The following is a 25,958-nucleotide window of genomic DNA, read 5'->3' on the forward strand; positions in this document are numbered from 1 at the left end:
GGGGGCGACAACCAGGCCGAATGAATTGCACCAATTTTGCTCCGACCCCGCGCCGGGAAAGCGCCAATTTTACGAATCCTATGGAAAATGAGGGGAAAGGGACCGTTTTTAGTTCACCATTTGCGGTTGTGTCCGCGAAGGAGGCGCGGGCAAGAAACAAAAGCCATCACATGGAGTTGGCGGGCAGGCGAAGGCACAGCGCCATCGGACTCTCTTTTTCTTTCTCCTTCATTTAGGACTGTTGCATCTCGTGGAGGGTGCAACGCAGGCGAGCCGCTGCAAGCTGGTGCAGTGCTCTTGCCAGCACGGCCGGGCAAATATTGTCCGAATGCTAGAAAACTTGGGACATTTTGCAACGCCATTCCGTATAGGTGGTTGGCGCCGCCACGCCGAAGCCTGAACGAGCAGCGCCCTGCACTGCGTGCGCAGCTTGATGAGTGGCGCCCCAGTGGGTGCTGCAACGCACTGCAGTGTAGCAGTAGACACACATGAGCGGGCCCATAGCGCCCACCCGCCCCATTACGTAGCCCTACATGCTCATCAAGGTTTCCAGGTCATTCATTGCGTGGGCAGCTGTGGTAATGATTGATGCCATTTGTTTGCAGTTTGACCCTTGGCTGCCACGCTGGCCTCACCAAGACGTTGAAGGCGCTGTGCCGCAGACTACATACATAGCCACCACTGATCGTTTCGCTGCTGCGCAAGCCCAGTTGTCCGCATCCCGTACCTGCGTGTGACTCACGCACACGACCCTGGTCATTCTCACCCGGACTGGTTGATGCACAACGAACTACTTCCTCAGCTTATAGAGACTCAAGAGAGACGAGCTGATCGTCTGCGGCCCCAATGTTCCGTGGTTATATATACATCGCCAGGAGTTGAATCAATTCGCATTCGACGGCCGATAGGAGATGCCAGAAACTCAAGTACGGCTCAGCCTCTGCGAACTATGAACGCCAGTGATATCAGCCAATCTGTTCAAATGGATGATGGCTGAAGTACAAGCCTAACCCATAGGGGCCGAGTGGGACATGCGCATCTCCTGACCAGAAGTGTAGCAAAGGCAATCGGCGTTTGGACGGCCCAAAAGAATGGACCCACATGGTCCTTGCTCAGGTAAGGTCTCAAAGAATGGCGCTGGACCGTCGAGCGGCATGCAACAGATACGATCAAGGCGCCGGCGACTCATCAGATAGCACTCGCCAACGGGGCACCGGAAGGAAGACACTCTCAAAATGGAAGATCGTGACCCGCAAGTTTGGAAGCACTCGACACTGACATCATCTCTCGAGATGTGTCGTTGTTTCAAGGTTCACGCTATAAGCTTGTAAAACATCTGTTTTCGTCCAAGAAGAGGCTCAGCAGCAATAGACAGAGACTTGGCTCATTCGAAGTCTAATCAAACCAACACAACACTCGGTCAACTCGAGTTGATCTAGCCTCTACCTACATATCGAGCTGGGGGGCGTTCAACTTCGAAACCAAACATATAAGGTTATCCGATATCTAACAAGCCGCATCTGCCTGCATCTCTCTGCTATTGCTGCTGGTCAACCTCAGTTGGTTGCATCAAGAAAGCCACCAAGGCACTTTCGCTCAGAACAAACTAACTCGGGTCGCGGATGGCCACCGGCCCAGGCTGCACACACACTATCAGCCGCAGCACCATGTTGCGCGATCACTCTACGGTTGCAAGGTCTACCTACGCCGTGTCCACAGCCGTTTCATCCCTTCAGAAGTTCAGAGCCATCTGTGTTGCGCATTGTAGAATGCAATATCGCAGTGCACAAGCGAATACGTTTAAATACACAATGCTTTTATATCGGTTGTTGAAAGCTGCGTGCGGAGGTATATCAAGACTGAATGCAAAAGAGAAACCGGAGACCAAGCAGACCACACTGGCGGCGATCGCTTATATGGGCCTGGACCTGCAACTTCGTGGAAGGCAGGTACGCAGGGGGCATCAAGTGATCGATGTCGAGCCCGGAAAGCTGTTACGCAATAGTCGCGAAATGAGTATCAATTGTTGCACCATTTTCAGCCTCAGTCGTGAGCAGGTGTGTGTCTTTCATCTTCACGAACAAGAAAATTCAGTGAGGGCAGCGACGCGACGGAAGTAAACGTCAGATATGATGTCGAAAGGTCGATAAATTCAAAGTGATGCAGGGGGACTACAGTCATGCCCCAGAAGTTGGATTTACTAACTTGCTTCTTGTTGGTTCCTCCACGCTGAGATTGTTGAGACCTGCGGGAAGTCGAGGGACTGAGGCGGAAGGCAAGCCCGCTGTTTGGGCTGTTGTGCTGACTGCTTCCTGAACCAAGGTTACTCAAGCCACCTCGGCCTCTCCCTCGTCCTCGATTGTAACTGGTATACCGATCACCTGCTTCACGACCTTGCTCGATGCGCTTTTCGCGCGCAATGGCATATAGACAGGACGTTTTTGGTTTATAAGACCACCAATTCATCGGCTTCTCTATGTGCTCCATGCCAACATATGTGTCGAGAGCACCACCGAGATGTAGCGAGCTAAGCAACGAGGACAATGCCGGCGGGCCATCACATTTGGCATGGACCCGAAGATATCTGTCCTTCCATTTTCCAACGCAATACTTTCTTCATGATCGGAAGCCGCAAATCCTCGTTCCTGTAAGCTACAGAATCGAGTAAACTCATCATCGACAATCACGACTTGCGAGGTTATCCGAGTATGTTTTCGACTTCTCGTTGCTTTCTTTTCTTTTATATACATATTTGGATGGGATACGCGGGGGCAGAGGTATTCGATTTCCCTTTTACTAACGCCACGTGACCGTGGTGGTCATTAGTCAGTCGTTGGCAAGGTTTGAAACGCGTGTAGACGAGCAATCGAGCATGACATGAGAGATGAGTACAATTCTTGGTCGGTTCTTGTCAGAATAGAAACTGCCCAGGCACGACTGGCTTGCAGCTGTACGAGGACAGCTGACGAGTAGATAGCTGATATGCTGATAACAGACAAATCGAGGGCGCATAAAGTCCTCTTGTAGACCCTTCGCTCGCCGTTCTTTCCTCACTACTTCTGGGATGGGTGCAATTTCCAATGCGAAACCACTTGGAAGTTGTCCTCGAGCGTTGTGGCTCCTCGTTCGCCGCATGCGCAGTAACGTGTCTCTTCTTTCTCACCCGGATTCCCATGTACCTAGCGCCTGCATAGGGGAAAGCTGTCATAGGTGATCAAGCCCTGCAGTCATGTTCCCTCCCGAAGCTATTTGCCGCGGTTACCGCGGCTTGGTTTTCAGCGGGCATCAACGATTTCTGCTCCTGAGTTCCGACATCTGACGTCTGATACAGACCTAAGAGCTGATGCGCTGAAAGCCGATAGCGCCGATCGCTGAACCCTGACATCTGAACGCTGAACCTAAGAACTGAACAATGACGGCTGGACGGTGAGCGCGATGAGTGGCGAGCGATAAGCTAACAAATACTGACGAGATCGAACCCTTATGACCATCAACTTCAGCAACCCTTTTCGCGGTCTTCATTCTCGGCACACCTTTGCCAAAACCCCTATATTTAAATGGTCCATCCCGAGGCCCGAGGAATCCCGTCAACAAGCCTATGAGGATCCGGGATGGGGTGTGCAAACTGATTGCTTTTCTCTGCTCTCTCTATCATCAATCATCATCCATATCCGAATGAGCAGCCCAGAGGAGAATGCTGCAGGGATCTGTGGCAGTTCCGTGACCTCCAGTGACATGTGGTAGACCGAAAGGATGCAGACTTGTGTATTCGTTGTGCATCGTTCATGAAGCAGGAGCCTGCAGGCCCTGCAGCAGTAACTACAAAGCCGGCAGATGATCACTATCACTGAAGCTCTTCCGGTCCATCTGTCGCTCAGCCTCTTTGCCCCACGAACGCTGCACGGGTCAGGAAGCGCAAAGGCGAGATTCATGTGCGATCTGCGAAGGCCAGTGTTCGAGAATTGATACAAGTGGCGAGGATGAAGCAGGACTGCTGGAAGCTGGAAGATCAGAAGATGGAGATCCAGGAGGCGGAGGGCGGAGCACCAGTGCAGCAGCAGCCCGCAGCAGTCCTGCAGTCGCCGACAAGCATGACCCTGTGTCTTGCGACGTTTGTCAACTGCAGTTCAATGACTTCTGCCAGGTGTGGCCCATCGTGTCAAGCTGTTTTATCAAAATTGCATACGAATGTAGGCACCTAAACTATTATCCGTGCTCCGTTCAGCTCCATGCGCCAAGGACGACGGATGAACAATGGACCATGGGCTGATGCTACGGTTATGGGGTTTGCTGTTATGTGATTTTATTCGTGAGGTAGTGTGGTTAGAAGGGGGAAGGGTTGAAGCTGGCCGGCAGTGGCAACAGGCTCAACTGGCAACGCTGGCGCCCCGACAGCGAGGACAGTGGGGAGGCGAAGCGAAGCCTGGCGACTGGTGAGAGCGAACTAAATGACCATGCAATGATCTTGGCAGTTCCATGAGCGGTCGAATGGGAGGAGGCTTACACTCTGCCAGCTCTGCATGATTCCAGCTCGAGCAGAGAGGGTGCACAATCCAGTTGAATGTCCACACGCCTAGACGGCTAGCCGGCGGTTCAGAGAACGCTAGAAGGCATGAGCGGAACGCGAGACTGGCAGATGCAATGCTGTGCCGTAGTTGGGCCGCCGCTCTTTTGTGGAGCGTCTGTTCGTCGGGCTGTCCCGCGTCGAGTCGTGGGGCAACGGCACTGGCACGGCAGGGCAAGGGGCACGGTTTGGCGCGCTTGTGACATTGACCAGGCCCACCGGCTCGATGCGTTGCATGGAAGTTGCAGAGAGGAGGACATTGATGCAAAACTTTGCGCAAACCCGGTCGGTGTGCCCCTGTCGTCGGTTGTGGGAGGAAAACGAATGTGATGAAAGTTTTCGGCAAGGACGTGGCGCACAGCTGGCTGCTGGAGTGTCACACTGCGGCTGGCGCGGAGCGGACCAGACCAGACGGCGGGTGCTGAGGATGCCGCGAAGTGCGCCGCAGCGCCAGCCCCATTTCGGCGATGTGATGGAAGTTTCTGGTGGACTGTGTCCGTTCGCACACATGTATGCGTGCATGCAGTGGCGAGATACTTGCAGTTGGCGCGTGGAGGCTCGTGTGCGACCGGCAGGCTGGCAGTGTGCAGGTTACTACATTCTCATCAACGTAATCTCCCACTTCTGCTGCTTTTCGTTGCTCCGCTCTACTGCCACTTCATGTCTGGCCGATGGGGGTTACCGGGGCACTGGAAGAGAGCTGCCCGCCGCGCGTCCACATGGTCTGAGAATTGAATGAAACGGGAGCCGTCCAGCCGCCTTGCGCGATTGTCACCAGTTGTGAGTTAGGTGCATGCACCTTTCCGCCTAGCAGCCGCCCGCCGTGCTCGCTTCCTCCTCTACTGACCCCATCCCTACCAATGAACCCCGTCCAACTTCCCTTTGCTCCATTTACTTGCTCCTTCACGACCACCAATCACCCTCCGACCAACCTCCCCTTTATATTGCCAAGAGACTTTCTGAGTAACGCAGCTCTCACCTTCCGATACATCGTCAACGTCAAGGTTCTGTCGTTGTTCTTCGCATCTACCCTGTCCTGCATTTTCATCTTGTTTGTTCGCCCCACGCCTGCGTCCAACCCGCCCCCCTTACCCTGCCTGCAATCATGATCGCCTCCGCCTCCAAGATCGCCGTAGGCCTCATCGCTCTCGCTGGCCTTGTAGAAGCCCAGTCAGTGCCTCGCTTCGTGTACGGGACCCCGAACCCCAACGCACCTGGTGTGAAAAGCCGTAACAAGAATGGCGCGACAAATCCAAAGAGCGCGCAGCTCAACACCCCCATCAACCAGACCTCGGTCTCCCGACTGGCCTCTATCAACTCGATCGACGACTGGTGCACCTTTGGCCCGGAGCCGGTACCCAACACGCAGCAAATGGGCGACATCGAGCAGACTACCGTCGCGTACTGCACCAAGGCGCGCAACAACGCCCGTGTCATTGTGAGTTTTATGCAGCGCGCATTACCGAGTCTCTGTAGCTGCCTTCGTTCTCTGACACGGACCCACGTGATCCCCTGCACAGCCGGACGGCACCCTAACCGCCGTACACTTTGTCAAGACACCGCTGTACGTCCAGGTCATGGCGCTCGGTGACTTCACCAAGATCAACATGGCACCTGGGGATCTGGGCGGAGAGCTTGACCCGCACGGCGCCACCAACATGGGCAACCCAGTCGGCGGAAATGTCACTTCGAATGTAGCAGACGGCAAGACAGACGTCTTCTACCAGGAGTGGATGAACTACATTTCGTCCAGCCAAGTCTGCTTCCGCGTCTGCATTGCTGGTACCGACATTGCCCCCACGCCGCTCGAATGCCAACATCAGCTCGACACCATGGGCTGTGAGTGATCTTGCTCGGCACCTCGTGAGCATAACGAACATGGCTGACATCTTTTTCATCCTCTTTAATCTTGCCAACTCATAGGCAACTGGGTCATGCCAGGTGAGCACAGGTTGGAAGGAAGAAGAGGACACACCTTAGACCGCGTGCTGACTCTTTGCTGCTTTGTCCGTAACATGCAGGCAACTACGCCGACAACTCGTTTGACACTTGCGACGGTGATGCGGCGTACCCGCCCGGTCTCTACCCTCAGCCGGACGGCTCGACCTCGACCTTCCAGCAGTTCTTCACCGGCACATACGTCGGTGCCGGCGGCAGCGTCATTTCATACACCAACGGTTCGCCTACCCAGACGACTCCGCAATCCGCCTACTCTCTGCCATCCACGTCGAACTGCGTCACCACCTCGTCGATCTCGAACGGCATCAAGGCGATTATGCCCACGACGACCATGTCCACCGCCGTCAGCAGCTCGACCAGCAGCAGCTCTGGCAGCAGCAACAACAACAGCAGCGGCGGTTCAAGCAGCAGCAGCTCGTTCAACTCAGGCGCGTCGCGCGCCACAGTTGCCGCTTCGTTTGTTGCTGCGATTGGCCTCTTCTCGGCCGCGCTCATGTTCTAGGCGAAAATTGTCGCTTTTGCACATGCGCGCACCCGTTTCATGTATGCCCGCGCTGGCCGTGCACTCTTCTAGCGGTTGCATTACTCGACTCGCACCCCGACGTCTCATCTACGTTTCGACGGTGCACACCCCGCCCTCGCTATCGTAGTCTCACATGGCAATTGGCCAGCAATGGTCAGATAAGAGGTTTATCGTCGTCACTGCACCCGCCCCCTAACAACACCCATGAGTACATTCCGGCACGCTTTTTTCTCTACACCCTAATTCTGCAAGGCCGCCGCCGGCATCCCCCGTCCGCAAATCGTTGTACGGGCTCTTTCGCATCTATCACTCACTGATCTGCATATCCGACATACACGCAAACGGACGTCGCACCCCCCACTTCCCTGTCGGACAGTGAGCCACCCGATCACCCTCTCCCACGCAACTCTGCTTTCATTCCCTTCGACTCGCTCGTCCTCTGACAGCCGTCGCTCACGCGTTGGTTGGCTTTCGCTGCGAGTTTTTGAAGTCACTTTTCGCCACACAATATTACAAGTATACCGACGGACAGCCATTCCAGGTCCTCTCTGTACCGCAGCTGGGCCACCCTCTACGGCTGTTCTTCACACGCTTGCTTTACTACTGCACCTTTTCTACCGACCCCTTTGTCACACAAGTTCCACCCTACACATCACTATTGATCACATCAGATGGCTGTCAGAATATTCCACACTCATTTTTACAGACAGAGAGCTCGTAGCAATGGACTCTTTTCTCCCTGCTTCACTGTCGTTTCCTTATGGCTGTGTCTTACGTGCCTTGATCATCCTTGCGGGCGGCACATGAAGAGCAGGTGCTATGCTAGGCGGTGAGCCTCTTAATGATCTGCATATCAATCGGCAGCCGACGTAGCACGATACAACGCATGCAAACAGTCAAAAGGCGCCGTCCTGGGACAACGCATACAAGCAGTTCACATCGCGCGCATGCCAAATGCCTCTGTCTTGCAGGGAGTGCGTGATCGTTGGGTGTGGGGGGGGGGCTCGCGCGAAGCTGGTGTCTCGCGGCATCACGTAGGAGCCGACGCAGAGCAGTAGTAATCATTCGTCCAAGGCCGGGTTGTCGGAGCGCATTTTTGCCGATCGCACCTGCGTTTGATTTTCATGTTTATTATCGTACATTGGTGTTCTGCGCAGCGCCGTACCGCTCCCGCACGCTGTTCACGGGCGCGTCCGCAGCGTTGGCAGCGCCGATGTCCAGCTTCTCGCCCGGCTCTTGCTTGAGCTGCAGCGCCGTCCCGCGGAAGCCGAGGTAGTAGAGCCGCGAGAGGTCGCCTGCTTGTGAATGGGACTGCCCTCGCCAGATACGAGGTTTGCCGAATGGAATGGGATGGGAAGGAGCAGTGACGTCAGCGTCGTGCGAGTTGCATCACATCGGCGGGAGGGGGAGACATGCAAGCTCAGACGCACAAAAACTATGCTAACGCTGTTTGTGTTTGCAAATCGAGCAATAGGCAGCGGATACTCGACGACGCCTGGCGTCCCCTCAAGCAGCGCGAAATCCGCCTGTGGCTTCCCGCTGCCGACGTTGCCAACTGCAGAAGCGGGCGCGCGTGCCATCGGCGCTACAAATACGCCTGCCATGCCTGTTTCTATTGATGGTGCCGGTAAAGCCGCTGGCCCTGCCGCTGGTCCTGCGGCTCTAGTCGACAAGGAGGAAGAAGAAAAAGAATAAGAGATTGTTACGTCGTCAAAGTCGACGCCATCTGGTCGGTTGACATATGCTCGTACCCGCTGCCAGTAAGCGCGCACCGTCAGCTCAAGTTGACCGAGCGGCTGCCGCACCAGCATCTCCCCGCTCACCCGTGGTGCGAAATCTCCGATGCCAGGATTGAGCAAGACACTCTTGAGCCTGACTGCACAGGTGAACGGCACGGTGAGGATGAACGTGTCATCGACGCCGCTCTCGGCATACGCGGATGTGTCGTCGCGCCGATCCCACGGCTTGATGGGCGCCTTCGCTGTCTGCTCTGGCGGGTCGGCCAGGTTGAGCCCATGGACCTGATCGCGGTCGATGAAAGTGTACAGATTCAAATCGTCTTCGCTCCCGCTACCGCCACCACTGTGGTCACCATTGCTGCCGCCCGGGCGACGTGCGGCCACGTCGACCGTCGTGACTTCATCGTTGCAATTCATCCCTCGCGTGGCGGCTTTCTTGCCTTTTGATCCTTACGGGAAGGATTGTCTGGCAGATGCATATATGACCAACTCAACCGTGTCAAACGTGTTTTCCTTCCAATCCACCCAGACGTTTCTAGTATAGCGTGCGAGACAAGCCTCAATACTCAGTACAGTTGTTGAAATATAGAATGCGCGGTGATGGAGTAATCGGTTCTCGGTGGTGTACCATTGTACCTCGGAACACTCCCCCCCAAAAACACACAACGCGCGGGCTAGTAAATCAAAGAGTCTTTCTTGGAGTTCATCGCATTAGGGAGGAAACGAGCCAAAGGCACGATCCCATCCAGTGGTGTGCGGGCTGAGGCAGAAGAGCGGGAGGTTACAGAGGATTGCTCCATGGATCAGTACCATCTGCGGTCATCATCCATTCCATGAGCGGGTCAGGCGGAAATAGATCAGGCCCTCAGTCTTCGCAACCAGAGCTCGCTCCCCTCGCCCGACTCCATTAAGTAGGCGCACACAGCGCACATAAAATACATAGCACAGGCAAGACTTGGACTCTGGCACAGGATCGTCTGCAGTCTCCATTCTCCTCCCTGAAATGGTCGCTGAAACTTTGACCTGCTTTGTCGTCGGTCTCGGGACTCGGCAAGCAGTGTAATATGAACCCGTGCAACAGCAGAGATATGAGAGCGGGTCAGTGCGGAGCAAACACGCGAAAACCTTTTTGACTCATCCTTGCTTGGATCTCCCTCCCTCCACACCTTTGCATCCGTAGCGCTTTGTGCACATCCACCATCTCGCCATCATACTCTCCGTCTGTCGACAAGGGAGTACGGTGTGCACGCTGAGCTGCAATAATATCACGGGACTCGCCCTACTTGTTTTCAAGCAGACGACCACACCCGGCCGAAATCGTAGACCGGCTCCGGCAAAACAAGCGTTGCGTGCCCACAGCATCCAGCGCACCACTCGATTGTTGACTTCGGCTCACACGACCTTGCCGCTCATCATCTCTGCTCGGCACATTTGTACCAGGGTAGACTCAGTGTTGTTTACGCGTCAAAACGTGGGACCAGAGCAGGGCTTTCCACCTCATCATTGGCGGTGGAGTCTGCGCTCAGACGATTCCCCGGCAGTATCCCTCATAACATATGGCCTAGAGGACGCATCGGGCCGGGGAGAGCGAGCCAGCGTGATTGCATCCAACTGCGACGACTGCATCGCTTCAGACTGAAAGGGCGCCATGACGCAGGCGTTGCCTCTGTCCCAGTCAGAGGCTGAAGTAGAAGCAGCTATAAAACAACATGGGGCCGACTTATCCACAGATGCACCATCGTCCGCTTCATTTCGCACGGTGGATGCGCCGCCAAGCATCAATGGCTTACATGATTCTGCTTGTAAGTGGCTGAATGGATGCTATTGCTTCTCTTAACTGCCACCTTTTTCACACTTTTCTCTCCCCTCTGCTTTCCTCGAACAGCCACCTCTTCCTCCGTATTCAAGGATGCCACATCCTCAGCCGGTCTATCTGCCGCATTAGACAGCACGGCCTCCATCTCACAACTTCTAAAAGGTTCATTGTCTATTGATGAAATCCCAAAGCGAACAGGAGTAACATCAAACCCGTGCACAAAACAAGCTCTTTCGCCGATTGCGCACCGGCAGAGCTACGGCGGTCTGCCCTCGCCGAGCGCGGTGAACACAAACTCCTCGGCGGAAGCGGCGATGAGCGAAGATGCGTGGCACCCGCTCATGGCCGAACCGCCATCGAGCGCGCCGCCGACGGCCGGCAGCGCGGAGATCGCGTACCCCAGCCCTTCTGGCGGCTTTGTGCCGCCCCCGACCGATGAGGAGGGGCAGGCGTGGAAGCTGAAGCCCGCGCCGTCAGGCAGCAGCAGGCGCAAGTCTGGCGAAGGATGGCAAGCGTTGGCAGCAGGCGATGATCTCGCTAGTTGTGTGGACTTGTCTGGCGATGGTAGCAGAGACGACAATAGTGATGCGGGCTTGATGGCCGTCTTGCCTCCGAGTGCGCCAGCGGAGAGACAGTCGATGCCGCCCCCGAGTAGAGCGCGGCGACGAGACAGCGAGTATGATGGACCGTTGTCTTTGTCTGCCCCTATTGCAAGCAGCAGTAGCGATGCAGGAGCGGGAACGGGAGCCGCCACAGCCGCAGCCGCACGGCCGTCGCCAAGCCGGGACAGCTTCGGGCCGGCCATGACAGGGACAGCAGGGGTGCCCAAACGACCGCAGTCGATTCCGTCGTCACAGGAGACAGCCCAGTTGATCGCCGGAGCATCCCAATCCACTTCCTCATCGAGCTTCACCGCACCTGGCTCGCATCTTGGATCACGATGCGGCTCGGCAACCAACGCCAATGTCAGCATTATCTCCGCTGCCGGTGCCGGTGCCGTTGCTTCTTCCTCCTCCGCTCCGTCCTCGACACCCGCTTCGCGCCCCGGCTCGGAGCGTAGTGACTCAAGCTGGCGTATGCAGCTGCGGCACTCGCAGCTGCCGGACGTGCCGCAGGAGCAGTACGCGCTGGTCGCGAAAGGTGTGAATGGCATCGATGACGGAGTTGGGGCCCGTGCCAATGCGTCGCCCAGCCCGACGGGAACGCGCAGCGCATTTGCCGCACTCGACCAGGATACATTGATGCGCGCGGCTGCAAAGGCGAAAGGCAGAGCTAGTGGTACGGCTACAAGCTTGCCGATAGGCTCTTCGCCTGCCTTTTCCGATGGACTGTCCTCATCCGGGTCTTCGTCGCTTTCGCCGTATCCAACTGGCCCGCATGAAGGTGGCGCCCCCGCTGCCACATTGGCAAGCAACGCGCAACAGCCTGCATCATCCTCTACGCGGCCCTTTCCCTCCTCGGCCCATGTCGGTAGCGGTGGCCTATCAGCGGAGGACTCGCTCGCGCCGTCCAGGTACTCCTCTCGGAGCAGCAACAGCCAGTCGCAGACGGATCAGGAGGCGGAGGCGATGGACCCAGTCGCGGCGGCCAAGTGGCGCGAAGAGGTGGCGGCGCTATATGCGCAGCTGCGTGTGCGCGACTTTGCGTTCCCCGAGACGGATCCGCGGCATGTTGGTGCGAGAGACGTCAGCGCGCCGCAGGGCGGCGGTACCAGTGCGTTGACTGGGACGTCGGCCGATGGCGATGGCGAGGACGGCAACAACAAAAACAACAACAACAACCACAATGAAGAGGAGGAAGACTGGGGCGTCGATGCGAACGACGCGGAAGTCGACGCTGAGGGGGACAACGGCGATGGGCTGGCGCTCGGCGTGTACGAGGTGCTGTACGCGTTCGAGGCAGAGAGCGAGCACGAGTTGACGTGCAAGCCTGGCGATCGCGTGCGCGTCGTCGGGAACCTCGAGGGCGGCTGGGCGGTCGTCGAGCGTGTCTCCCCGGGTGCGCAAGAGGAGTCGGAAGAAGAGGTCAAGCGCGGGCTCGTTCCTGAGAGCTACATAGGGTGGATCGGCGACGAAGACGTAGAGGAGACACAAGGGCAGGTGCAAGAATGAGAACGGGCGCAAGAGCAAGAGCAAAAGGGATCATCATCATTGGCATCATTATTTTAGCAGAGGCAGCAGAAAGGGACCGAGAGAAATCGTCTACATCGGCGCCAGCTGCATCTCTGGAGGTTTGCACATTTTAGGGAGGGAAGAAGGGTCGGTCATCATCAGAGAGCTCCAATTTTTGGTCGCGTCGGATTGTACCCGGGAAAGTTGGAAATGATGGCTTCGCTGCCAGGCAGGCGCAGTGGCCAAGGCCCCAGGCCTAACACCACATATGTATTCAATGTGCAAGGCCCTCCGTATCAATCCGATTGAGCGTTGCTTGTTATGTACCTGGATGTGGATATACGGACCCTCGCCGCGAGGTGGTTGCTGGGAGGGGGGGTGGCATTGACATGGGTGTGCTTGGTAGAGTGTTGGATCTACAGCGGGGACTCCCCTTATTTCGCGAGTCCCGAGTCCCGAATCGTCTGCCAACCTTGCGCAACGCCTGGTTCCACCCTAACCTTCTTTGCTCCACTTTCTCTCTTCACTCATTTGTGTCCTAATGCGGAGTGCTGGCCAAGCGGAAAAGGAAGAGGAGGATCAAACCACAAAGGCCCGCGGAGAAGTGCATCCAGCAAGAGTCGACACGTTGTGGAGAAGGGAGGAGCTCCTCTTTTGCATTATGAGACAATCAAAAGCACACACACACGGCTCATCGTCTTGCCGTCGACGCAGCGAGCAGCGTGTGTATCGTATCGCCGTCGCACATGCCATGCGAGAGCACATGTGTACTAGTACAAAGACCTGTGCCTCTGCAGAGAGCGTGAGGGAAGGGCGAGAGACATTATGAATCAATGACTGAAAAATGACAAGTGTGCGTAGACATGCGGACATGTCAGAATTCGGGGCATTGCGGCTCCCGCTGAGCCGCTGGCCGCGGGCATATGTACGCGGTACGAATGTCTCGGATCTCAATGTCGGTCCGACGGTGCTTGCTGTGGGTTGGTGGATCTGCCGCAGAGACCCTGGTCACTGGATGGCGTTTCGAGGAGGCGGTAGTGGTTGCTCACGAATCAAAGAAGCAGGCGATGCACGTGAGAGAGCACGCCAGCATTGGAAATACTCCATCTCGTCGTCGACGACTGCTCATTGTTCACATGCGCCTCACGTGGCGCCCATCCATAATAACATGGATGTTCGTACATACTCGTTGTGACGTCCTGATGAGCAGCTCCTCCATCACCTCGACTGGTCGCCATTGACTCTCCGCTTCGGCGCTCGTCAGCAACTCAGATCGCAGGTACCCCACTTGCATGCGTCGCTTCTCGTCTGCTGAGCAACGGACCGTGGCAAACGAAGGGAATAAAAAAAGCACAAAAGCAAGTCTTCCTAAAGCTCCAACCCATTCGGCAGGACGTGCTTCATTGCAAAGTGCGGCGGCTCTCCAATCTCCTTCGGTTCTGCACAGCGGCAGCTGTCCATCTATACAAGCGTGTATGCATGCACATGCATCATATGTGGTCGCTTGGTGAGTGGCATGCTGCTTTTCGCCTTTCACTCTCGCTGGGAGGTCGATCGTTCTTCGTAGAAGAAAGACACGCGAAAAAGGATGGTTCCAGAAGCCCCCGGGGACACTGGCGCAAGCGCAGCCTATGTCCATATCGACCCCATGCTCTGTTGAGAGAGAGGGAGAGCAGATCCTCTCCCCTCTTTTCTAACTGCTGGGTCCTTACTGGAGCGCTGCACTTCATGAATCAGGGGTGCAAGGCACTGACGAGCGGGCTTGCCTTACCTCCCATTACTGTTTCCAGACGCAGCTTCTCCTCGCCTCTCAATTTGGCTCGTCGCGAATCCTTACACTTTGGAGCCAGCAGATTCAAGCAAACAATGAATGTGCGATCGTGCCGGTGATATGCGTTTCAACTTCAAGACGAATGACAGGGGCCACCTCAACGATAACAGCACACACACACAATAGATTGCAAGCTCACACTCACTCTGCAACGACTCCGTTTCGAGTCGAGCTTGACACACGGAAAAGCAAGAGAGAAAAATATGCTGGCCGCTCTCGCTGCAGCCGCTGCGCAGGCGCAGGTGCAGGCGAAGGCGCAAGCCTCCAGCGATCCTGCCGCGTCCGGTGCAGCGTTGCGCATAGCAAAGGCGTACATTAGCCTGCCTGACGCTTCGCGACGGCGGTTGCAACGCGACAGCGAGCGCGGGCAGGCCGCGTCTGGAATTGCTTCTGAGGCTCCTTCGTCCTCCGCCGCATCACTCCAAACTGCGGCGTCGGCATGGTGCAAGCAAGCACCCGTGTACGCCCTGCTTGACGCCTTTGTTAACACCGTCGGCAGTGCAGCGGCGCTCAACACGCGCATGCGCCAGCTCTTCGCCGAGGCGATCGCCGCCGACCTGCGCGCCACGCGCATGGCCGAGCGCGACCGCCGGCAGGTGCTGGCACGGCGTCGCAGGCGCTGGCGGCGGAGCGACAGAGCGGAGCTGGTCAAGGAAGGAGATAAGGAGGCGGAGCAGGAGGAGGGGAAACAGCAGCAGCTAGGACAAGCGAGCGAAAACGCTGATCCAGGCGCCAAAATTGAAGAGGTGGACGACGCACAGGCGTGGCCCTGGCCGAAACAACGTGAGTGCAACCGAGCGCCGTCGTGAAGGCTTTCTGACTTTACCACCGCATGTGTGTGCTATCTAAAGTGCGCCTCTTGGCCCTCATGGTGCTCAAAGAACTCAGCCGCCTTCCCGGTGGTTCGGCGCCACTCGCTTCAGCCGAGGGTCTTGCCATGCTGCTCGAGCAGCTCACGCTTCCCGGCGAGGCGGGCGCGGAGGCGGTCGCCGAGCTGGAGCTGAAAGGGCAAGAGGGAGGTGGCATCGCCCAAACACCATTATCATCATTGCCGTCATCGTCGTCATCATTATCTTCTGCTCCTGTTACTGCTGCCTGCGGTGAGGAGCAGGCACAAGGAGAGGTAGAAGAGGAGATGCTGGACGAAACGCAGGTGCGCGGTTCGCCCTCATCTCAGCTATCGTCGGCCTCGAGCGGGGGTGGCGGTGGAAGCAGCAGCGGCTTGGCGCGCCTGCGCACTGGCTCCCAAGGAAGCGACTACAGGCAGAGCAAAGGCGGCGCTAGCTCGGCATCGCCGCCTGTGAGCTCGCCAGTCAAAGCGGTCGCAGCAGGGACGCCCGGCCGAAAACTGGGCAAGATCGCCGGCATGTGGTCGCGCGGTCCGACGTCGCTCTCTGGTGCGAGAGACAAGGAGAGGTCGCATGGAACTGGCAGACAGAGGGGCAGCGATCTCTACCAAGTGCGCAGGGCCTGCAGCAGCCACAGCAACTTGAGCAGCATCGCTGGCGGCATCACGCCGGCCGCAGCGGGCAGTGGCGGCAAGAGCAAAAGCGGTCTCGCGCGCAGACCCGTCAGTGCGCACGGCAGCATCAGCAGCGCCGAAGGACATCGCGCGTTCGAGTCGATACTGCTCCCGCCGATGCCGGTGCTCGTACCCGCGGCTTTCCATTCCGCCTCCTCGCCGCTGTCAGCGTCAGCATCAGCACGAGCCGTATTGGAGGCGGCGGTGCCAACTGCAGCACAACAGAGACAGCAGCAGCAGGATCGCGGGTCGCCGTCAGTGAAAGCCCTGGACAGCCTTACGTGGAGCATCAACGATATCGCCCTACGATGCCTCAACAATACGCTCTTCCTGCATGAGCAGTCCCGCGCGCTCTTCGCCAACAACGACAGCGACAACAAGGATGACACGAACGTCGGCGTCGGTGGTGGCGCCATCGCGCTGGAGCTGCTGCAGCTCGTAGATGGGTGCGCCGGCGACGTACCCTTTCTCGCGGCGAGACTCATCTTTTACTGCACGCTGTTCGAGGCCCCGTTCAATAAGGTCGCTGTGGAGGAGCTCGGCGCGATCGATAAACTTACACTGGTGAGTTCCTATTGAGGCCGGCCCCCCTCTGTCTATCACGCTCGCTATCTGCACACTGTGCTCATATTCGCTTTCCTCGCTCGGTCAAAGTCGATGACTGCGCTTCTGGACGCGCTCGAGGAACACCTTGCTAACTCGTCGCTCGAGGAAGACTCTCCGCGCAAAAGGGCATCTGCAGAATACCCGAAACAACTCAACGCGGCCCTAGGCGAGGTACTCAAGGCTTTTTTCAACATCTCGCTGTACTATCCTCGCTTTGCGGACGAAAGCGCTCGACAGAGAGATGGGTCAGCCATGCTCGGAGAAGCGTTCCACCCTGTTCTCGCCAAGTAAGTTCAAGGCGGCCATCTGACAAGCGCTGCGCTGCCATTGTCGTTCTGATGTGCTCACTTGGCCTCCCTTAATGACCTCCCGGGGGTCCTCAGAATGTTGGGTCCGACCATCCGTCTCGTCCTCATCAGCCCCGAGTCCACCCCGCCGCTTGCGACCCCGCTCACGAACGCCATTGCTGTGCTGCTGAACTTCCCCGTCAAGGACTACCGCGACGTTTGGTTTCAGGTGTCTGAGGAGACTTCTACGGGGTCACTTCCCTCATCGATGACAGGCCTTGCGAGCGCTCGGCGCTTCGCAGTTAATCTTTTCTCTCCCAAGGGCAACCGACAGAAAAGCAACAGCAACTCAAAGCAATCCAAGTCAACAGGCACGCAGATCCCGCCGCTGCTTACCGCTCTTGTCGGTATACTCGACCGCACGACCAAGCGCTACTTTAGCGCACCCGACGTCGATTCCGCCTTGGTCAATAAGCAGGCTGCCAAGGATTCAGTAAAGGTGGAAGACCTGCTGCAACCGCTGCTCTTGCTCGTTCGCAAGCTCGCTGCTGAGGACGCTGGCGCTAGAGCGCACCTTCGCAATATACTCGCTCCACCAGAGATGTGAGTCTGTGCGCACGGTCACAGTGCACGCAGTTCCAGGAGCGCTTCGCATGGATGCTAAAGACTGTCCTTTGTTCGCTTGACTTGCATTCTTCGCAGCGACCGGAGCATCGGCCTGGACAAGCGCACAGACTTGACGGGAAGGCTCGTTCGATTCATGGGCTCTGCGTTGTTCCCGCGTCTGATGCGCGCTGCAGGCGAGCTCTTTCTTTCTCTCTACAACGGTAACCGTGAGTGCTCAAGAGTGCGTGATTCAGCAGAGCTATCAAAAAGCTCATTCTGTGACTGTTTCCCTTACGCTTCCGCAGCTCAAGAGCTTAGCTCGCAGATCGGCTACGGTCCGAGCATCGGCTTCTTGTTGAGCGTCAATCTGGCTGGGTCCGTGCCCAAGCCCCCGGAGGCCAGATCAGGATCAGCGTTCGGGCAATCGCGGCCTGTGAATCCCATCACGGGCTCGTACGAGCCCACTGCGGCCGAAAAGGCACGCGACCCGATCAATCAGATGACGGACGAGGAGAAAGAGGCTGAGGCGGAGAAGCTCTTCTCGCTCTTTGACCGCATGAACAAGACCGGCGTCGTGAAGGTTGAGAACCCGATGCAGAATCCCAAAGCTCAGAGTCGCTTCCAGGAGATCCAGAAGGAAGAGGAGCAAAAACAGCAAGAAGAGGAGGAGGCAGAAGAGAAATCGGCGCTCAAAGAGCTTGAGCGGTGGCGGGCCGAACGCAAGAAGAAACGCTGTTGATCTTCTTCGGCAGCCGCCTTTTATTAATTATCCATGGTATTGTGCATCTCAAGCACTGTGTTCACGCAGTGCTAACATGCCCGCATATTCCAGTACGCTACTACTGTTGCAACCTAATGATTATTGCAACCTTAATTGCAAATTGCGATATGGTACAGTACGGCATGCTTCTCAGCATTTACCGGTCGAAGAGAAGCTTGCGGGGTGGTGGAATGGAAGGCTGGGCGCTCACAAGCGCAGGAAGACCTGTGCCCAATCCTTTGGCTGGATTGCCCATAATGATGCTCTCGCTGACGCCCTCGATGTAGTCGGTCTTACCGAACAGAGCGGCGTCGAAGAGATGATCGGTGGTCTTCTCGAACGAGGCCAACATCAGCACGCTGTCCTTCATCTTGGCTACACCGAAACGGGTGATGCCGAGCACCTCGCCCTTGTACGTCATGATGTCAGCAAGGAGCATGACGTGACGAGGATCGATGCTCATGCCGTGGGACTTCATTGTCGTCTGAATTTCGTTAAAGACAGATGTGCGGGCTGCTTCAATACCGAGAATGCTGCGCATATCCATGACGTGATTGGTCTGCGTATGTGTGCCGACGACCCCAAGTGTTGTCATGACCTGCTTAAAGCCGTAGCCCTCGACAAGGATCTTGAAAACGCCCTTGTCGTTCGACACGACCGCCCTGTTGCACTCCGTGATACCCGAGATGACGATCTTGCCGAGCTCACGTTTGAGTGTTTTGAGGGAGTTGTACGAGTTCTCGTCGTTCCGGTCCACGTAGATGCGTATGCGATTGCGGCTCTCGATCAACTGCACGCGCTCCTCGGTGAGGCGCAGTCGTGGCGCGCGTCGGATGGCTCGAGCGATTTGCCACGGGCTGATCTCCAGTTGCAGCTTGCGGATGGTATCCATATCGATGTGGACACCGATGAAAGCGTAATCTTTGTCCCATACTTCCTCGAAGACGGATGTGACGTCCGCTAAGTATGTCTTTTCGATTCGACCTTTGACGATGCGCGCAGCTGCTTCACTGCTCTCGGATACCAGTTTTGTTTCAATGATGGGTGTGTTGATAACCTTGGCCGCATTGATGATTTCCTTAATGCGCGGTACACCAAGGGTAACGTTCATCGATGCAACACCAGCAAAATGGAAAGTTTTGAGCGTCATTTGAGTTCCTGGCTCTCCGATTGACTGGGCGCCAACAGCCCCCACAGCAGTTCCTGTTGACAAGAATTGTGAGTGTTCCTTCTTGTGAGTTCAACCGCAGAGAAGCATTCACCTGGCTCCACTTTGGCGCGCATATACTTGACCCAGCACAAGTCGAGGAACTCTTTCACGCTGACTTCCTTGATCTTTGTCTTGTTGTCGACCACGACGCGAGATTCGTCTGAGTACACGAGCAGGAGAGTCAGTATAAGGCGAGCTGGGAGCTGCGAGCGGGGATGCTTTGAATCTCACAATCTGCGCCCATGGTCAAATCTGTGTCCTCGTCCCATTCCTCCTCTCTATCCTCTGCAGGATAAAGCCCATGCGCCTCTCTAATCGCAGCAGCTTTTTTCACAACGTGCTCGCTGATGAAGCCCCTGATCTGCTGCCTGTACATCTCAGTCGTCTCCTTCGTGAAACGCGAGCTCGCCAGCTCGCGGTCGACAAACTCCTTGATCTCGTATGGCATGAGCCCACGCCCGGGCATATGCATGGTGATGGCCTTGGCATGCTTCCATGAGCGCTGATACTCGACCGGCAAAGCGTCGCCTTCCAGCTCGGCGGGATCTAGGCCGTCGTCTCCGTAGATGAACTGAACAACACCGCCGACGGAGTTGCGCACGCTCGTGTCATAATGGGTGCTGAGGTCCTCGAGCGCCTTCATCAGTCGACGCGCCATGTACCCCGTCTCAGCCGTCTTGACAGCCGTGTCGACCAGACCTTCGCGACCCGAGATAGCGTGGAAGAGGAATTCGGTGGGAGTGAGACCGCTAAAGAAGCTGTTGCGCACAAATCCCTTGCTAGGTGGATCCTTGGATTTCTTAGCGAAGTGGGGTAGAGAGCGATCCTGGAACCCGTTTGGTACACGACTGCCTGCGATAATTTGTTGACCAACACATGCGACCATCTGTGCGACATTGATCTGCGAGCCTTTGCTACCGCAGACAGCCATGACCAGTGGCGCATTGTGCCTGCTCAACTCGGTCATGCAGATCTTGCCAACATCACCACGAACGTCACTCAGGACACCGGAGATCTCCGACTCGAGCGTCTGCTCTTGGTCGCATCCGGGTAAATTGGTTAATTTCCCCACCTTGGCCTTCTCGATGAGATCCAAACACTTTGTGTACGCTGTCTCAACTTTTGCGTCCTTGGTGGTCCGCAGGCGGTGACCCGGCATAACATCATTGATACCGAGCGAGAAGCCTTGGTTGGCAAGCCAGCGAGCGCACATCTTTGCAAGTCGATTCATCGCTTCAATCGCAACATCTGTGCCATAATCGCGAAGCATGACACCGAAAACACTGTTCTTCTTGCCATCGCCAACTGTCGCCTTGTCCATCACGCCGCACATGACTTCGGAGTTCTGGATGACGAGATACCCGTCGTTTGGGCTCATATCGTCGATGTAGCCCTCGTTCGGCTTCTCGAAAGTCCTACACTTGGCTTCGAGATTAACCAATACCTGCTTGCCATTTCTCTCTTTCTTGTTCGGGCGGATGAGGCAGCTGAAAACCTGCTTTCCTGTCCATAGGCGCACAGGCTTCAAGATCGCCGGCTGAGGAATGTCGATGTGCATCGTCGCATCGCCGAACGTGCTGCAGACTTGCGCAAATTGTTTGCGATCGAAGAAGCGATCGCGGTTAGAAATGAGGAAAGACGCAGTGATGAAATCTTGGATGGCGGCAATGAGCGGTTCACCATTACGCGGTGTGACAAGGTTGTGCTTGACGCCCATAAGAATCGTCGCTTCTGTGCGCGCCTCCTCCGTCTGCGGAACGTGCATGTTCATCTCGTCGCCGTCAAAATCGGCATTATAAGGGTTGCAAGCACACTCGTTGAGGCGAAACGTGCGCCACGGTCTGACCTTGACGCGGTGGCTCATGATGGACAGCTTGTGCAGTGAAGGCTGACGGTTGAAGAGAACAATGTCGCCATCTCGGATATGCCGCTCGACAATGTCGCCATACTTCAGATTTTTTGCCGCGTCCTCACGATTGGCCATGAACTTAATCATGCGCTTGAATCCAGTGCGGCCGTCCACAATGAAGTTGGCGCCAGGATGTACATTTGCACCATTCAGTACTGCCTGGCGCATGTGCCCCATATTGTGCTCAAACACCTTTTCCGGATACGTGAGCACTTTGGCCACCCGTTCCGGCACGGCAACCTCGTCGATCTTGAGATTTGGATCAGGAGAGATAACCGTTCTACCCGAAAAGTCTACTCGCTTGCCACTCAGGTTCCCTCGGAACCTGCCCGTCTTGCCCTTCAGCCTTTGACAAAAACCGCGAATGGGTTTGCCAGGGTTGGGCCCGAGATTCAGACCCGGTTGCTCAGAATTGATGTAGAGCGCCACCGTCGTCTGCACAAAGTCCCATTGCTCCATCAGCTGCGAAATTGGTGCGCCTCGCGCAATGCTCGTCTTTACAAGGGCATTGGCAAAGACGATCTCAGCGATCTTGATAGTCAGATCGTCCTCATTCGTATTCGCCTCTTGTGCAACGGCGGGGCGGATACAAACGGGAGGAACGCAGACGTATTGCCAGATATACTCCTCTGGCCGGCCGTGTTCGGGTCGCAAGCCGAGCAGCTCGCAGTCCTCGTCGCTGATACGCTTGAAGAGCTCCATGACTTTGAGAGCATTCAGATCCTCATGCGCCTTGCTGAGATGTTGTTTGATTTCACCGCCGCTGCCTGGCCCTGAGCCACCGGTGCTGATCATGTGGTCAAAGGACTTGTGGAAATGCCGCTGCTCATCGGCAGCCTTTTTGTTTCGAAATCTCTCGTGAACGATGCGCAAGTTCGTGACCTTCTTGACGGTCCCATTCAGAGCACCGCAGTACGGACAATATAGCACTTTGCGCGCTGCTTGGTTGACCTTCTTGAAGGTTTGTGTGCGGGCCAGATTCTCAAGTTGAGGTCTGCGAAAAGCTTTGAGATATTTGCGCCTGTCTTCTTCGTCCAGGAGAACGGCCGAGCAACTCTATGAGCGGGATGTCATAAAGATTGGCAGATGTTTCATGCGTCAGCTTCTTTGCGCGAAGATACATGATGCCTCTAAGCTACTCACCTTGCAAATGATCTGTAGGATCTGGACAATGTGCTTGAAGAACCCAACGTGGTAGACGGGGAGGACAAGCTTGATGTAGCCAAAGTGGCCAATGCATTCGGACATGTGATGTCCACATGTCTGACAAGTGGCAGATTTGTCCCAGATACCCTAGGAGGCAGCATAACGAGCGATTGCGCCTTGGTGTCAGGCAAACGGGTTGCTTTGCCCCATCGAGCACACGAAAATGCCCTAGGGAATCACTCACTAGTCTTTGGTCATTTGGCCCTCCCACCATCGGCTTCCTCTCAGTAGTCCCTTGCTGGTACAAACTGCGATCGATGACCTCCATCTGCGACATCTCGACGATCTCCTGCTGAGACAACACGCCGAACTGAATGCCCTTGATGCGCTTGGGCGCGTCCGACGCAACGAGCTCCTTCATCTTTGCTCCAACGCAAGCTTCCGCTCAGCTAGGTGGACCTCCCACCGTCTTCGCCGACTTTGGCCCCTATGCAAGCTAATTTACGCAGCCTCAGAAGTACCCTGAAACCTCCGAGCTATCGTTCCAGAGGCGCTTGCGGCTTGAACCTCAGGCGAAGGAGAGTCTGTGTGCCGAATACCACGATGAGTTGTTCGAAAAAAATGTCCCAGCAGGAGAGGCTATTGGCCATGGCCATTACGTAAACAACATAGCTCCAACCACCACCAACAGTCTGTTTGCCCATCACTTGAGTTTCATTTTGTTTCTCGAGGGTTGAGTCTCCTCCATGATCCAGACGGCCGTCCACGGTGGAACAGGACTCGCTGCAGCGGACATGAGAACACTGCGGAGCACATCGTGGCACAGTTCAGCAGTATGACTGACCGCAGAGCTTGTGCAAGCGCCAGCGCTAAGAAAAATACCGCTGTCGATTTCGACGTCGCACGTCTCACCTCTCCCACCTCTGGGCTATCCATCGGCCAGTCTTCAGCAATACCTACTTTAGACGAGGACGGCGCTAGAAAATGCGTGCAAGCCTTTGCGCCGGGCGCAGAAGATGGGGGCTCGAAAGAAACAGGGAAGAACGCTTCCATGACGAAAGCGATGAGCATGATCACCATTGCGCGCCACCTGTTCCTGCTTCAGGATTCAAGCGCTGAAGCAGCTAGCAACAGCAGCAGCAAGACACAGTCGAATCAGGATGAATCAATATCAATTACTTCAAGACTATTTTATCTAGTGCTTTCGCCCTTGTTGCACCAACAAACTTCAGAGGGTGCCGCCAATTTGACAAATTTACGGACTGTCTACCGCTTTCTCTCAGCACTCTTCGCCCTCTCGTCGCCACTCGCAATTCAGATCATTGCGCATTTGCAAGATGCAGTCGAGGAGGACCCAGGGGAAAGGATACTGCTCCAACCACCATATATCGATACTGATCTTGGCGGCGCAGAAGCAGAAGCAGACTGGGTTGAAATGCTCTCAACTGGCCTTTCGGCAGGGAAAGGTGGATTTCGCTCCTTGCTCTTGGAAAGTTCCAAATCAGGCGCAGCACGAGGCTTTCTCAGCCAATTGCTTGAAGACCTCATAGATGAAGGAGAGCTCATGATGGGAGAAAAAGCCGGGAAAGTAGGAAGGCTGGAGGAAAGCAGTGCGTTCCTGCACAAGGCCCGGGCCACGCTGTACGCTCTTCTCATAAGGCTCAAGCTCAGCAGAAATATCGGACTCAAGAATGGAGCGGTTCAACAGCTCATAGATGTTGCAGCCGTCTCTGACTCTTCTACTGCTGATGTGGCAAGGAATGCGACAGAGGATGATCAAGCTGTGAAGTTTTGCACGGCACTTTTCCCTTCCATCGGCGATAACGCGGCTTCCAACGAAGATGCACTGAGATCTCCACAGATCCTCCTACTACCCTTGCTTGAATTACTCAGCCTTCTGCTGCTCTCACCAAGTGGAAAGCGCAAGAGTGAGCTAGCTAGCGCAAAATCGGCGCCACTACTCTCCTTTCTCGCAAGTCTCACGCCGTTGATCGCCAAGTCACGAGCTGCCCTTTTCCCCAACCGTGCAGCTTCCTCCTCCAATGCTTCTTCAATGTACGAAATCGATGCGAGACTCTTTTTGGGATTTACTGTGCATAGTGCATCAGTCGCCCGATTCGATACGTCGCTGCAATTTCTCATCCTCTCCATCTTGCAGTCCATCACGCGGTACCCGCCGCTCTTGTCCGCCGAGCAAAAACAGATGCAGCGACTGAAAAAGCTAGCTGAAGCAAAACAGCGTGCTGCTAGTGCTGGCAGCGATGCTACTAATGGCAATGGAACAGCGAACGGTGCATCTGCACTCGAAGAAGAGGAAGAGGAACCATCCTCGGAGGTCGACAAGAGGTGCAGATGCGTAGTCGAAGCTGGTGTCACAGCGCTGCTTGTGGCAATCACATTCGCGGGATCGCCTACTTCATCTATCGGTGTAAGCAAAGGCGCAGGAGGGACTGAAGAGGGAGGAGGCTCGCTCAACCCGTCGCCTGCCGTGCGTGAACAGCTCGTGGATGTTTTTCACGCACTAGTGACGCCACAGGACAAGTTGCTGCGCGGCAAGCTGGCGCAACAAGGTGGCAATCGGGCTATTCTCGCTCTTAGCAGCAGCCATGCTCATGCTGATAGTGAGACGGCGAATGGCGCAGATGAAGAGTCCACGGCTCAGGCCGCGAGCAAGCGCGCGACCCAAGCGCTTGCGAAGCTGTTGATCACGGCAAATCCAGTCCTGCTCTTCACGCCGGCACAGCTGCAATCCGTCTCTGTAGCACTGTGCAGGCAGCTCTGGCTAAGCCCCAGCTCGACGAACCTTCAGCGCTTCGAGGCCAGCTTGGCGCTTACGAATATCGCGAGTGCTGGGCCAGAGTATGCGAAGGCGATTGCCGGCTCAAAGCTTCGCGTCTCTATTTTGACGAAGAAGGGCGGGGGCAATCAGAAAGCTGAGGCTGTTGGAGAAGACTTGACGCTTCGAGAGGAGTTGGACGGCCGGATCATGCTCGAGGACAACAAGATGCTTCAGCGCGCCTATGTCGAAATGCTGTGCAACCTGCTGGTTGACGAGCAAACTTTCGCATACTGGGCTGGTGAGCCGGCGCCACAGCAAGCAGCGCGATGTGGCGCATCGGGAAGCGCATCCGGCGCAGGCAGCGTTGGAGCGCGCATGGAGAAGGCAAAACGCCGAATACACCTACTCGTTGCTCTCTGTGCGCCGCTCAGTGCTGGGGCTGGAACTTGCACTCAAGCGGGAGGCACCGACGCGAAGAAAGGCGAAACGAGTTTGGCGACACGTCTAGCTGCGGCTGGTAGCCTTGCCTCACTTGTGTCGACACCAACTATGTGTGCCTTGCTCCTGTCGCTCAAACCAAGTACGATCAA

General features: G+C 56.1%; 7 protein-coding genes across 7 annotated transcripts; 5 read left to right on the plus strand and 2 right to left on the minus strand.

Moving 5' to 3' along the window:
* Positions 1-5,669: 5,669 nt before the first annotated feature.
* K437DRAFT_261644 (uncharacterized protein) lies at positions 5,670-7,025 on the plus strand (the record flags this gene model as incomplete). Its single annotated transcript, XM_013389489.1, has 4 exons — positions 5,670-6,002; positions 6,085-6,403; positions 6,488-6,505; positions 6,586-7,025. The coding sequence occupies 4 exons, from the start codon at positions 5,670-5,672 to the stop codon at positions 7,023-7,025; spliced, it is 1,110 nt and encodes a 369-aa protein (XP_013244943.1).
* Positions 7,026-8,146: 1,121 nt separating this feature from the next.
* K437DRAFT_254655 (DUF1000-domain-containing protein) lies at positions 8,147-9,349 on the minus strand. Its single transcript, XM_013389490.1, has 3 exons — positions 8,870-9,349; positions 8,477-8,800; positions 8,147-8,357 (listed from the first exon to the last, which is right to left on the minus strand). The coding sequence occupies exons 1-3, from the start codon at positions 9,200-9,202 to the stop codon at positions 8,178-8,180; spliced, it is 837 nt and encodes a 278-aa protein (XP_013244944.1). The 5' UTR covers positions 9,203-9,349; the 3' UTR covers positions 8,147-8,177.
* A 941-nt stretch (positions 9,350-10,290) lies between these two features.
* K437DRAFT_39990 (uncharacterized protein) lies at positions 10,291-12,873 on the plus strand. Its single transcript, XM_013389435.1, has 2 exons — positions 10,291-10,587; positions 10,671-12,873. Exons 1-2 carry the CDS (start codon positions 10,434-10,436, stop codon positions 12,710-12,712), a joined length of 2,196 nt encoding a protein of 731 aa, XP_013244889.1. The 5' UTR covers positions 10,291-10,433; the 3' UTR covers positions 12,713-12,873.
* On the plus strand, positions 12,874-13,586 carry K437DRAFT_39991 (uncharacterized protein). Its single transcript, XM_013389436.1, has one exon. It carries the CDS (start codon positions 13,034-13,036, stop codon positions 13,484-13,486), a length of 453 nt encoding a protein of 150 aa, XP_013244890.1. The 5' UTR covers positions 12,874-13,033; the 3' UTR covers positions 13,487-13,586.
* A 1,039-nt stretch (positions 13,587-14,625) lies between these two features.
* K437DRAFT_40034 (uncharacterized protein) lies at positions 14,626-18,438 on the plus strand. Its single transcript, XM_013389437.1, has 6 exons — positions 14,626-15,326; positions 15,395-16,629; positions 16,720-16,958; positions 17,055-17,561; positions 17,661-17,791; positions 17,870-18,438. The coding sequence occupies exons 1-6, from the start codon at positions 14,747-14,749 to the stop codon at positions 18,301-18,303; spliced, it is 3,126 nt and encodes a 1,041-aa protein (XP_013244891.1). The 5' UTR covers positions 14,626-14,746; the 3' UTR covers positions 18,304-18,438.
* Positions 18,439-18,447: 9 nt separating this feature from the next.
* On the minus strand, positions 18,448-23,152 carry K437DRAFT_272793 (beta and beta-prime subunits of DNA dependent RNA-polymerase). Its single transcript, XM_013389491.1, has 5 exons — positions 22,834-23,152; positions 22,587-22,736; positions 19,766-22,499; positions 19,587-19,694; positions 18,448-19,527 (listed from the first exon to the last, which is right to left on the minus strand). The coding sequence occupies exons 1-5, from the start codon at positions 23,008-23,010 to the stop codon at positions 18,482-18,484; spliced, it is 4,215 nt and encodes a 1,404-aa protein (XP_013244945.1). The 5' UTR covers positions 23,011-23,152; the 3' UTR covers positions 18,448-18,481.
* A 201-nt stretch (positions 23,153-23,353) lies between these two features.
* On the plus strand, positions 23,354-25,546 carry K437DRAFT_293319 (uncharacterized protein; the record flags this gene model as incomplete). Its single annotated transcript, XM_013389492.1, has 2 exons — positions 23,354-25,448; positions 25,501-25,546. The coding sequence occupies exons 1-2, from the start codon at positions 23,425-23,427 to the stop codon at positions 25,544-25,546; spliced, it is 2,070 nt and encodes a 689-aa protein (XP_013244946.1). The 5' UTR covers positions 23,354-23,424.
* Between the last annotated feature and the right edge of the window lie 412 nt (positions 25,547-25,958).

This window comes from Tilletiaria anomala, assembly GCF_000711695.1.
Source record: "Tilletiaria anomala UBC 951 chromosome Unknown K437scaffold_14, whole genome shotgun sequence".
Taxonomy (NCBI): domain Eukaryota; kingdom Fungi; phylum Basidiomycota; class Exobasidiomycetes; order Georgefischeriales; family Tilletiariaceae; genus Tilletiaria; species Tilletiaria anomala.